The 13,365-nt window shown below is 43.5% G+C and overlaps 1 protein-coding gene across 1 annotated transcript in view; it reads right to left on the bottom strand.

Moving 5' to 3' along the window:
• Positions 1–2,452, bottom strand: part of ZNF704 (zinc finger protein 704) — a 238,576-nt gene extending 236,124 nt beyond the window's left edge. The window contains exon 1 of the mRNA XM_027064328.2: positions 1,820–2,452. Within this exon, the coding sequence (XP_026920129.1) occupies positions 1,820–2,308 (489 nt within the window). The 5' untranslated portion in view covers positions 2,309–2,452. The remainder of the gene's footprint in view (positions 1–1,819) is intronic.
• Positions 2,453–13,365: the final 10,913 nt, after the last annotated feature.

Here is a 13,365-nt window from a genome sequence, read left to right as displayed (position 1 = left end):
ATGCATCAGTATATGCATAAGTTGTTGACACTGTATATGCATTCGAATAAAATATTAGGAAAAAATGACCTATTAGAAAATCTCTTCAGATGCAGTCTCAAGATGTCATGAAAGCAGTAAAAAATAAAAATAATTATACCTCAAACTATTCAATGTATACATTACAGCAAAGCTGTGGGCAAACAATGCTATAAAATGAAGCCCATTTTTAAAGAATTTAACAGAAATTTGTCTGGAGATGTAAACAATCTTTTTTGATAATGTGAATCATCACACCCTAGTTATTCTGTTTCCATAGGTTTGATTTTTTTCCTACATTGGGTTTACTTTGATCACAGAGCATAAATTACAATTAATTTTTCTGTCAGTATTTCTGGGCAAAAACACTAAGGAATCACTACTCGCGTTACTCAGTGTCACTGATGCATGTGACTTAATTCCAATCCCAGCTATATCCTGTAGCCATACAATGCAGGCTTTTTAGCAGACCATGGTAATGAGTAGCTCATGGTCTGGATTCCAACAAGCAACTGTCAAAAACTATCATCCCGAATGACTACTTGCTGAAAATTTCTCACTCCCAGAGCCCGTACTTCCAGGGTGGTCTAGGAAACAAATTTGTGCCTATGTCTATTCTGGGATATTCTAAATGCTGATGTTTAGCATTTCTTTGGAATTGCAATTTCATGCTTTGAGGAGTTTTTTTTTCTCCCAAGCCCCAGAAGATAAATAGTCTCTATTAAGCTCACTTGTTTATGTATTTCTTTTCTTCCTGATATACCACTATCCTCTGAAAACTCCAGTAAATAGTTACTCAGTTGATTTTAAGAACCACTCTTGAAGAAAAACACTAACTTCATCGCTTACCACTTGCTGCCCTCAAAACTTCTTAGCAACATACACTGTGCATGAACCTCAACGTGGTTTGCTTTGTCCAATCGCATGCCTGAAAGCCCAGCCAGTCAGTTGTGTAATAATAAACCCCTTATCTCCTGAAGATACACAAACGGAAAAATCTCTCTGTGCTTCAGTGCACAAGACACTTCACTAGAATTCTCAGCAGAAATTCACATCCATTTTAAATGCCAAATTATCACCCCCCCCCCCCACTTTTCCCAATTTCCTCTTTTTTCCCCATTTGCAATTCCGAGGAGGGAAAAAAACCCAAAGGCTAAACAATGTCGAGTTTAAATGGGGGGGTCGGGGGGGGTCGGGAGGGTCGGGAATGCCAAAAGCTGCCAGCTAAATGCAGGTAGAAACCAAGGGCTTGGTTTTTGCTTTGGGCTTACCGGTTCCCTTACAAACATCTGTGATGGAAACTCATCAACAATTGTTCTTGGATGAAGAAGGGATTGAGAGATTGACAAGAGAAGCTGCTTGCTAGTTTCAGTAAGCTTGGCTAGTCCTCAGAATACGGAGAATACTCCTGCTTCCTCGGGGAAGAATAAAATCTCACTCCCTCTCTTACCTCGCGCGTCCCCACCCGGCGTAAACCCGCGCCTACCTCGTCCCATCTCCAAGTTCCCTACCTCACTGGGAAGAAGTGTCCTTTTCCTCCACCCACACGAGACAACAAACCCGACCCGGCCTTTGAGGAACTGGGGGGCGGGGGGGACCGCCTCGAAAAGGTGCTGGGGGCCGGAGGTGTGAGCTAACCAGTTCCCTCGCTCTGCACCGGCGCCGCCTGACACACCCCTCCCGGCCCGGCCTCCACCGGTCGCCAGTCCCCGGCCTCAGCCCGCTCCTAGCCCCGGGGCCGGGGCCCGTCTCCCTCCCCGGGCCGGCGGGTCCCGCGCGCGCCGCTGTGCCCAGCACGCACCTTCAACGCGCCCCGGGCCGGGCCCTTGAGGACCGCGCGGCCGGGGCCGAGGGGCAGGAAGCGCTCCTCGCTGTCCTCCTCGTCTTCGTCGCCGTCCACCACCTCGACGACCACCTCCTCGTCCTCATCTTCCTCGTCGTCATCCTCCTCCTCCGCGCCCCCTCGGGGCTTCTCCTCCACCCGCCCGAGCCCCCTCCGCCGCCTGCTCCCGCCTTCCTCGTCCTCGTCTTCCTCCCCCAGAAGCAGCAGCACGGGCGACGAGGCGGCGGCGGCCCCGGCGGCCCGAGGGGGGCCGGTCCCGGCGCTGCGCGGCGGCGGCAGCGGCGGCCTCCAGCTCTCTGGGGCCGGGGCCGGGGCCGGGCCCGGGCCGAGGGGCGGGAGCCCGGGCAAGGTGCCTTCCTTGGCGGGCGCGGGTCCGGGCGCCTGCAGCGTGGCGCCCCCCCGGCGGCTGCCCAGGCTGGAGCGCTTGGCTAGACGCCGCGCCTGCATGCCTGACCGCGGGCTGCCAGCCGCGGCTCGGAGCCGGAGAGTTTGTCACCTCCTCCTCCTTCTCCTTCCCCTCCTCTTCCTCCCCGGGCGGCCGCTGTGGTCGCAGGCGCCCGGGGCGCGGGGCTGCGGGGCGCTGCGGGAGCCGCCTCCCCGGGCTTGCAGCTGCCACTGGCTGCAGAGGCGCGGGCGCCGCCTTCGCTGGACCGGCCCGCGGGGACGCCGGCGGCCGGCAGCTACGGCGGGGCGGCGCGGCGGCCGCGGGCGGGGGTGGGTGTGAGCGAGCGGCGCGCTGCCGCCTCCGCCGCCGCCGCCGCTGCCGCCCGGGAGCCGCGGGCCGCGCTGCGCTCCATGCGGCCGGCGGCCGGGCCCGCGCGCGCCTCTCCCGGCCCGCTGCGCCCGCGCGGTCCGGGCCTACAGCTGCCGTCCCTCGGCGCGAGCTGTTTGTGTTGAGTGTTTTCCACCACCGCCCCCCTCTTCTCGAGCCATTCCTCGCAGCTCTCCGGTCCCCCCGTTCAGACAAAACCCGGACTGGATTTATTTTCCCTACCCACAGCCTCCGCAAATCTGGTGCTTCTAAGCATTTGGCCCAGACGCTGGGGCAAACGCTAACCCGCAGCTGATTATTCCTTCTGCAGGGTGGGCGGAAGACTTCGCTGGAAGTAAGGCTGTTGGTCAAACTCAAGAGTTTGAAGGAAGAGATTTGCCGCAAGTCGTTTCAATGGTCTCTGCGGTGCATGGCGACTACTCTTGTCCTTCTGTGAAATCCGGGGAGGTGTATCAATCTGAGATTTGGGGCCACTTCCCAATATGAATCATCCGACTCACTTGGGTTTTCAAGATACCGTTTCATGACATTGCCTGCCAATCTTAGTCTTCGACAGCACCAATCTAGGCCCTGTCCATTGAGCTCTCTTGGCACTGTGCTAAGTCTGTAAGTCTTTCAGCTTTCAAGCCTGCATGTTTACCTTAAGTACCTGATTATAACGCCCCCCTTCCAGGAAGCTTTCGGCTTCACCATTCAGTCTGTAGACCTCTGGCACCACTGAGGCCTTTGGAGAAACAAACGGGGGCAATGGTTCAAGATGGCCTGAGTTTGTTATTTTTAAAAGCTAATATGAAGTAAGAGTCTGGAAACCAAGCACATAACGAGGTTACCATATAACTAACGACACTGAGGATTTCCAGGTGTGGCAAAGATAAGTCAGGTGCTACTGTTTGGGCTTAGGCTAGATAGTAAGCCATACTCTTTACATACAAATCCTATGCCAAATTCCATCTTTGTAGCTGATGGCTGAGGAGGATCTAACTCATCAAATACTCAGGCAGATGCGTCACCAGGCCAATGTAAAAGATGTCCTCACCGTCAGCTTCCTTTTGTTGTAATTACTGTAGGAGATTTAACATCATGTGCCCTGTTAGACACTTGAAGGGAGCTCATTAAATGCTCACTTACGGTGTCTTGCAACTGGTGAACATTTCCACTGGGATGATGACAAAGATTCTAAAATGAACTTTTTGTTCTCCCTGAATCAGATTAGCTTCCTGATATACCTATTTCAGGTAATGACACTCTCATTATAATCAGTCAGGCCCAAAATAGCGATATCATTTTAACTCCCTTCTCTACCTTATCCCTAGAGGCCGTTTTGCCCACAAGTCCAATCCATTGTTCTCTCTGAAATGCCTCTTGCATCCACCCCTTCATTTCCATTTCCACAGTTCCTATGGCATTTCATGACTTCAAACATCAAAGTTTCTAACAGAGCTCTCTATACCCAGTTTCTCGGCAACACACCCTCCCCTAAGCCCCCTCCAGACCCCACCACCAGATTCATCTTCGCAAACTCCATTTGGATTATAGCATTTCTTGGTTGAACTTTTCATTTGTAGTTATTCCATTCAAGAATTCGGAGAGAGAAAATAGTTTGAGCATTTTAAGAGATGGGTGTGTTTGATCAAAGCATAGAACAGAAGGGGCCAGCCAAGAACAGAACTAATCAGCATCAGTATTTCCAAAGAATGAAGAGTCACTGAAGTTGTTTCATCCCAAATGCAAAAAGTCTACCGTGGTCGATTTGGGAGATGATTTTAGAGAGAGGAAGCAGGGTCCTTCTCTGATCAGGAAGAATAAAGATCAAGGTCAAGGGGCTAGCTGACAGGTATGGGGATGGCGATAACAGGGAGCAAAGCTGGAGCTCCTGGATGGCTCAGTTGGTTAAGAATCAGTCTTGGGCTCAGGTCATGGTCTCGGGTCTCACAGTTCATGAGTTCAAGCCCCACATGGGGCTCTCCCCTGTCAGCACGGAGCCCACTTCAGATCCTCTGTGCCCCTCTCTCTCTGCCCCTCCCCCCTCCCAAAAATAAAGGGAGCAAAGCTGTGAGACAAGTAGGTTAATGATTAGGTACATGCTCTCAGGAGCCAGAGTGCTTGGGTTTGAATCTTGGCTGTAGAACTTACCAGCTACATGCCTTTAGTCACTGCCTCTCTGTGCCTCAGTTTCTTCATCTGTAAGATGGGGATAATAGCACCTACCTAATAATAAAGTTCTTTTGTATGATAATGGGTTAATATGTGCAATTATCTTAGAAGAGTGCCTGGTACAAGGAAGGTCTATATAAGGACTTGTAATATTCAATGTATTGATGGCAGTATATAAACACAATAGCTTGGGTTACTCTCAAAGGATAACAAGGTAGATCTCTTTTTAGCAAACTAAGAACTGTTAATAACTGTCAATAACTAGCAATAATACACTTTTAAAAGCCTGATTACATCTTATCAAGGGGCTATGGTCAGGCCAAGGATAAAGCTTTCTGTGTCTGAAATTACCCTAGCTGAAAGAATGTAAATGTTTTCCTGAGAACTGAGCAGAAAAACAGAGCTAAGTGAGTGAGCGACTGGTGTGTGTGGATTGGTAGAAGAGGTACTAATTTACACTGTTGTACTTCCTTTCAAAATTGCTATATATGCTTTGAAATCAGCTTGTTCTTTATCTCAGGCCACCTCAGCAGAGCTCATACACACCTATTCCCTGGCCTCTTTGGGTCTAAGTGAATTCCCTCTGAATGGGAGAAAAAGATTGGCCTTAATATTGGGACCATTAAGTGAAAGCTAATGTCACAAAAGCACTTTGGATCAATCTAGGCTTTGAAGGATCAGAAGGTTCTAGATGGGCAGGAAAAGCAGCATTGTGCAGGCCACTGAAGACCAGCCTCATGAAATAAGAGGACATTTAGTGGGAAGTAAAATCGAATTACCTAATTCAATAGGAATCAAGAAATACCTCATGATGGGCTTATGACACACTGTGCTCATGGGGTAGGAAGTCAAAAAATATCTCATGATGCCAAGCAAATGGGGAGAAGTCATTGCTGCTTTGTCCCTCATGTTCCCTAAACGTAGCACATTTTTACTTCCAAAACTAGGAACGCTTACCACCGAGGATAAAGTGTGCCTCTAAGCCATAGGATAAAGAAGGAACATCTTCCAGACAGTCTAATTTAACAGGTCATTGTCTGAAACATTCCATCATTCATTCAGTATGTACTTATTGAGCCCCGATGAGGGCCAAACCTTTTCTGGGCACTGGTATGCAGCGGTGAACAAAATAGCCCTCAGTGAGGAGGGAAGTAGGCAATAACCAAAGAAAATAAATGAATTATATGGTTTCATAGATCCAATAAGTGCTATAGAGAAAAATAAAGCAGAGGAGGGGGTAAAGAGTGCTGGAAGTTTAACATAAAGAAATAACATTTCATATTTATTTACTACGTTTAATTTCTTATTATATGACAATTGTATTTACAATTATATATAATTATATTTACTACAATTTATTGTTATATGCATTTCATATGTATAATATTCCATATATACTTACCATAAATAAATATCTTAAAACAAACATAATAATAATATAAAGTATAACGTAAAATCTGAATGAAAACTCGCAGCAGCGAACATGTCAAGCATTACATTGAACTCCATCTTCTTAGCCTTGGATAGGATCCATTCTCTGGATCCCGTATGCTTTGGCTGAACAGTTTGAGAAGCGCCAATGAGGAAGACCAAGAATGGGTTTCACAGCAAGTGTCACTCCTTAACCACAGAACAACTGACTGCCTCATGACTGATTTCTTGTAATCTTAAAGGATGCTTGAAACTTGGAGTTCTGAGCCCCAAAGATACCAAGAGCAATTAAAAAACAAGTTTAATGTTTATTTATTTTAATTTTTTTAATGTTTATTTTTGAGAGAGAATGAGTAGACAGAGTGCGAGCAGGAGACACAGAATCTGAAGGAGGCTCCAGGCTCTGAGCTGTCAGCACAGAGCCTGACGTGGGGGCTCAAACCCATGGACCCTGAGATCATGACCTGAGCAGAAGCCTGACACTTAACCGACTGAGCCACCCAGGCGCCCCCCAGAGCGATTTTTAAATATATGTATCTGAGAAACTGTAGCAAAAAACAAACAAACAAACAAACAAAAAACTCATGCTCAGTTTGACATTCTGTTCAATGTTTTTAAATTCAGTCTTCAGAAAAACAATAATCATGCTCCCTCAGAAATACAACAGACTTTTACTAATCAGCAATAGCTCTTTCTTGTCTTTTTGAACCTTAAATAGTTGGATTCTTTGAGAATAGTAGCTCCTTTTAAAAATTATTTTAAAACTAAAAGTAAAATTTGGCCCTTAAGCTGTTTATAAAAATAAGATTAGGTTAGTTTTTCCACACTTCTGGGAAACTTAAAAATAATTTCAGATGATGACTGTCATCCCACCATATGAAAAATAGATTAAGGCTAAGAGAATCCCTCATTTATTACAACCTTCAGGCTGAAAGTCTAAGTCAAGCATAAACCTCCACCCAGATAAATGTTTGTTCCATGAGCAATTAACTTAAACCCTCTTTAACCACATAATACACTTTCAACACGGTTCTTTAAAATACCTCCCAGGGGCGCCTGGGTGGTGCAGTCGGTTAAGCGTCCGACTTCAGCCAGGTCACGATCTCGCACTCTGTGAGTTCGAGCCCCGCGTCAGGCTCTGGGCTGATGGCTCAGAGCCTGGAGCCTGTTTCCGATTCTGTGTCTCCCTCTCTCTCTGACCCTCCCCCGTTCATGCTCTGCTCTCTCTGTCCCAAAAATAAAGAAATGTTGAAAAAAAAAATTAAAAAATAAAATACCTCCCAGAGTCTTGAATTTTTTTTTAAGCAAGTATAAAAATGATAGAATAACTGTCTTTTTAAATATAACACATATTTGCTATTTTGGTGTGTATGTGGTGTGTGTGTGTGTGTGTGTGTGTGTGTGTGTGATCACTTTAAGACCTCTCATATCGGCACTTGAAAGCAATGGAAAGAACATGGGACTGGGGTCCCAGAGGCTTGGATCCAAATCCTGTTCTGGGGATTCCTAGCCACGAGATGCTAGTTAAGTCCCCTAATCTCTGAAGGGTTCACAACCCTAAGATGAACAAGTTATATTCTTTCAGGTCTTCCAGCTCTTGAGCTCCATGATATGAGCTATTGACCTAAAGTCTGTTTTATGATTAAGCCAAATGCCGGTTATTAAAATCCACAAATGAGTCTAATGTGTAACACTACAAAGGTATGCGCGTATGTTTATTTATAGACATCTCTTCTAAGCTAGTTTGAGGTGCTGTATCTTAAGACCACAATCTGTTTCTGTCAACATCACCCTTAATATCATGGGTCCTCTCTGCTTTCCTGGGAATGCAAAAATTTTGAACTTACGCATACGCTTGCTACCATCTTATTTTACCAGTTATCGTTCCAATTTTTGTATATGTTCTGCTGAAGCAAGCACTTAGTTTACCAGTTATCTCTTTGGTGATAAGATGCTCTAATGGCTACAAACCAAGTAGTTGCTATTTTATATTATTTGTATTAATGTCCCTTTCTACAAAGTGAGGATTGCTTTAGCCTAAATGTATATTTACTTCCTCCTAGTGATATTTGCATATCTCTGAAGCTTTTCTCTCATCTTCTTTTCCTACATTTTTTTTTCCCTCCCAGCCTCCTTGTTTTTTTCCTCCCAGTCTCCTCCAATTACTTGGTACAAGTAACTGAAATCCTACTCACCCTAAAGGAAAAAAGAGGGGAAGGGATTTACCAGCCCTGGGTAATTGAACCACAGATGAGCGTGAGCTTGGGGAAAATTAGATCACAGGGCTTACGTGATGTATCGTCCTCTGTCTTTCTGTCTCTATCTCCCTCTCAGTGTGTTTATGTCATGTGTTTCATGATCTGGTCAGCTAGAACCAGGTCTGTAGGCAACCTTGGCCACACACGCGTCAGCCTTCAACCATGGGCAGGGGAGCTCTTGGCCATTTCAGGCCTGCCTTGTGAGCCCACATCTGTGGCCCAGAGGAGTGTTGTGATTGGAGGTCTTCACCAGGCCACGTGGTGAAGGGAAAAAAGGATGGTCATTGTATTGAGCAATTAAAAAAAACATAAAAGGAGGCAGCTGGATCACCCAGTCGGTTAATCAGGTTAAGCTTCAGGACCCTTGGTTTCAGCTTAGGTCATGATCTCGCGCTTTCCTGAGTTCAAGCCTGGCATGGGGCTCCACCTCACAGGGCAGAGTCTTCTTGGGATTCTCTGTCTCCCTCTTTCTCTGCCTCTCTCCACTGGCCCTACCTCTGTCTGTCTCAAAATAAAGAAATAAACTTAAAAAAAAAAACCTAAAAGACCATCAGGTGTTAATAAATATAACCAATACCATCCAAAATCTGAAACATAGAAACAGTCCGAAGGGGAAAAAAAAAATCACATCTAATCTCCCTACCCAGAGACAATTCTGTTATTGCTTTCATATATTTATTTTAATTTCTTTTCTATGTATCATCGGGGTTTTTTGTTTGTTTGTTTCATATTGTTTTCCACCTGGTTTTATAACGTAAGCTTTTCTCTCACACACTGCACTATAACTTATAGATGGATTACGAGCCAGTAGAAAAAAATAAATCATGAAAATATTACAAGAAAATGTGCATAAATATTTTTATGATCTCTGGGGGAATGACAGCCATTTAAAAAATGATACAAGTCAGAGCCATGGCAAAAGCTGGTAAATTTGACCACAAAAAACCATTTAAACTTTATGACAAATGCACCACTAAAAAGTTTTAAAATAAGTGAAAGATGATTAGAAAACATTTTTGATATAAAACCAAGAATTAATATATACCAAAATACAACTACTTCAGTATTATTAAAACAATTATACATAATATTCACCTGTCAGACAGAAATCTTAAAGCTTTGATAATATTCAGTGTTACTGAGAGTACGGATAAATGGCTACTTGTAGATACTGTCGTGATATCAATCATAATTCTAAAGCGCACTTGTCATCTGAAGTCAGCAATTCCACTTGTTGCTAAGTATCCTGAAGAAACATTGGTACATGAGCACCAAGAAGCACAGGGAGACTTGCTACAGCACTGGTTCTAAGAGCAAAATATTGAAAGCAACATAAATAGTCAGCCAAAGGAGAATTGTTTAGAAAGAAGCCTTTGACAATGTGTGGGACACTATGTGGTGGCTGAAAATAGTGAGGGAAGTCATTGTGTAACGTAAGAACAAGGGCCCAGATTTGAAGTGAAAGGGGCAGGTTATAAAATAACGTTTAAACATGATCTCATTTGTGTGGAAAGCAAAACCCCATGAAATATGCTATATATGCCTACATAGTGTGATTTCAGATGGAGAAAAGGATAGATGGATAGGAAAGTGTCCAAAGGATATCTTCCAACCTCCAGGAGGTGAATGGGATTGAGGGAAGAGGCAAAGACGTCCCCCACTTTCTGTATTTTTGACTTAAAAATACAGAGTTCACTTTAAAATAAAGAGTAAAAACTCTTCATGGCATAATTCTTAGTACAGAATTTTCTGTCAAGCCATTGTGCCACGATTTCACCACATCTTGGTATTTTATTTTTATTTTTTTTAATGTTTATTTATTATTTTGAGAATGAGAGAGAGAAACAGAGACAGAGCGTGAACAGGGAAGAGGCAGAGAGACAGAGACAGAGAATCCAAAGCAGGGTCCAGGCTCTAAGCTGTTAGCACAGAGCCCAATGCGGGGCTTGAACCCACAAACTGTGAGATCATGACCTGAGCGGAAGTCAGACGCTCAACTGACTGAGCCACCCAGGGGCCCCACATCTTGCTATTTTAGATAGAGTGCCATCAACCTTTGTATAGAAAGTATTACACATTTTTTTGGATTCTTTCTTTAGGCTCAGAGCCAGAAGTGGAATTAGTGGCCAGAGAGTGTGCACATTTTCTTGCTACATTTTACTAGATGGCTTTCCAAAGGAGTTGCCACAATTTACATTCTGACAACCATGAGAAAGTGGTTGTTTCCTGCATTGGCCCTTGCTTTGATCATGTCACACTCTTTCCATCTTTCCCTCTCTTTGCTACTCTGATAAATGTTCCATCAAACCTCATTTTGTTTTAATTTATTTCTTTGATCATTAATGAAGAAAAGTATTTCCCCATGTGTTCAAGTTTTAGTTCCCCTTCTGCAAATTCTTTTCTTATCCTTTGTCCATATGCCTGTAAGAGTCTGGATTTTCCTTTCCACTTGTATAAACTCTCCATAATAAAAATCCTATTGTCATATTTTTTTGCAAATACTTCTCTAGTATTTTGCAAATACTTGCCATATTCTTTGCAAATGTTTCTCTAAATTTCTTTGTTATCGTACCCAAACCTTTAGATTTACTCCTGGGCTCTTCTACCCGCCCCACCCCCCTTTTTTGCTGATCTTATTTACAAATTCATATCACTGTTTACCTTCAAATTTTGTACGAGTAGCCTTTGCTAGATTTCATCCCTTATCATTTCCCTTCAATTTTTGTTTTCTTTTTAAAATTTTTTTGCTGCAAAGCTTCATTTTAATGTTGTTTATATGCTTATCCAACATAATAATTTCCTTACAGTCCAAGATGTACTGTTGCTGGGATGAATTCTTTACATTAAGTTTTCAGATCTGATTATCATTTACTTAGTTATTGATTACATGCCTTCCTGTTCTGTACCTTAATTAAAACCTCATGCTTAACCTTTCCATCCTAATAGAAATATTTCCAAGTTTAACTCAGCATCATCACCACCATAATATCTCTCCTAAATAATCTTCTCAGAATATTAAACCTAACCCCTTTCACATTTTTAACATAATAAAGTGTAAGCACACAGTGTTCACCTGCTGGCACATTCTGCAACAACAGAAATGGCCTATACCTGCACCGTACAATATGGTAGCCACTAGCCCCATGTAGCAATGGAGCCCTTGAAATGTGGCTAGTACAAATGAGGAATTAAATTTTTCATTGTATTTAATTTTAATTAACTTTAGTAGCTCTGTGTAGCCAGTGGCTATGTTGTTGGACAGTGCAGGCTCAGACCTTTCCCAAGCCTTTTTCGCTTTTCAGATTCATTTTTAGGTGAACCCGGCTAACCTAATTAAGAACACAGAAATCACACTTTGCCGCAAATCCAAAATCAATACTACCGTGTTTTCTCATCTACCTACCTACTTTTAAAAACCTAACATTTTTCAATTGTTAGCTTATATTTAACACTTCTCATTCATTACCTTCATCGGGCTTCCAATTAGGCTATTTTCAGGTTTGAGGGTGGAGAGCTGTTGAAAGCTCCTGGGCTATTTTTATCAACACCATTTTAGTTCCTATGTTTGTTATTTTATTCTCAAATTATTCCAGGGGAAGAAGTACCTGAATTAACCCCAGCAACCTATAATAAGAGTCTTGAAAGCCATAAAATATAATGAGATGTCAGCACATGCCCCTGGGATTTCTTAAATGCTAATTGTAAATTTCTTTTCCTTGTTGTTATTGTTATGCCTGTTAATATGGGGGGAAATGGGAAACAGAATTTTGTAAAGCATCTAAAAATTCCTCAGTGCTCACCATATCTACTAGGCAATAGAATTTTCCCTAAACCGTGGTAGGTGTGAGGACTGTCCATCTGGCCCACAGGCACAGATGAAGGAAGGCTGGGGGTGCAGAACAGCAGCCTTGGTCGTCTTCCATGCCTTTTACTATGGTACAGAGGTTACTTGCAATTTTTTTTCTCTCATCGCTGTTAAAGCCATGTCTGTCCCACCACCTCCTATTTATAAACCCCACTCTCCCCACGCCCCTGGTCGCTCCATCTGTTTACCTAGTCACAGCCACTACCAACACTCTATGTCTTGCTTCCTCTTGCCACATGGCAGGCAAAGCTGACTTTCAAGACTGTCGGCCTTAACTGAAATTTCAAACAAAACCTCATACAAATACTGTTGTTTCTCACTCCTTCCCTGAGGTTGAGAGGGGAGAAGAGAAAAAAACAAAACAAAACAAAACAAAACAAAAAAACAAAGAGGAAAAGAAAAGGAAGGAGAAGAAAGAGGAGGAGACAAGAAGGGTGAGCCACAAGAAAATGTAAGAGTAGTCTTGGCTGTTTGGTAATTTACTATTTTTATATGGTAATCCACACATAAAAGGTTTTCTTCTGTTTAGCCTAAGTGTATGCTTCAGAAATTTAGGGTTTCCCCCTTTATTCAATTCTCAGAGAAGAGTAAAAATAGCTACTTATGGTGCAGGGTGCCTGGGTGGCTCAGTCGGTTGAGCTTCCTACTTCAGCTAAGGTCATGATCTCACAGCTCATGAGTTTGAGCCCCACATTGGGCTCTGTACTGAGCTCAGAGCCTGGAGCCTGCTTCAGATTCTGTGTCTCCCTCTCTCTGCCCCAATCCGCTCGCATTCTGTCTCTGTCTCTCTCAAAAAAATAAACATAAAAAAATTGTTAAAAAATCGATATAAAAATAACGATTTTTACTCTTCACTATTTTTTCTAAATCTTCCCCCAAAGATTTCCTTTTTCTTCCCCGCCCCCTCCCGCATAGGTTTTCAATACAGTTTCAATTTCACCCTTGTTGTTTTAGGAGGTTTTTTTTTAATACTTCCACATGATCCTGCTAGTAGTGATACTTTCCTACTGCTTTAAATGCCTTT

The sequence above is a fragment of the Acinonyx jubatus genome, chromosome F2, assembly GCF_027475565.1.
Source record: "Acinonyx jubatus isolate Ajub_Pintada_27869175 chromosome F2, VMU_Ajub_asm_v1.0, whole genome shotgun sequence".
Taxonomy (NCBI): domain Eukaryota; kingdom Metazoa; phylum Chordata; class Mammalia; order Carnivora; family Felidae; genus Acinonyx; species Acinonyx jubatus.
Note: the sequence above shows the minus strand (reverse complement) of the source record. Positions and strands in the feature narration are given on the sequence as shown.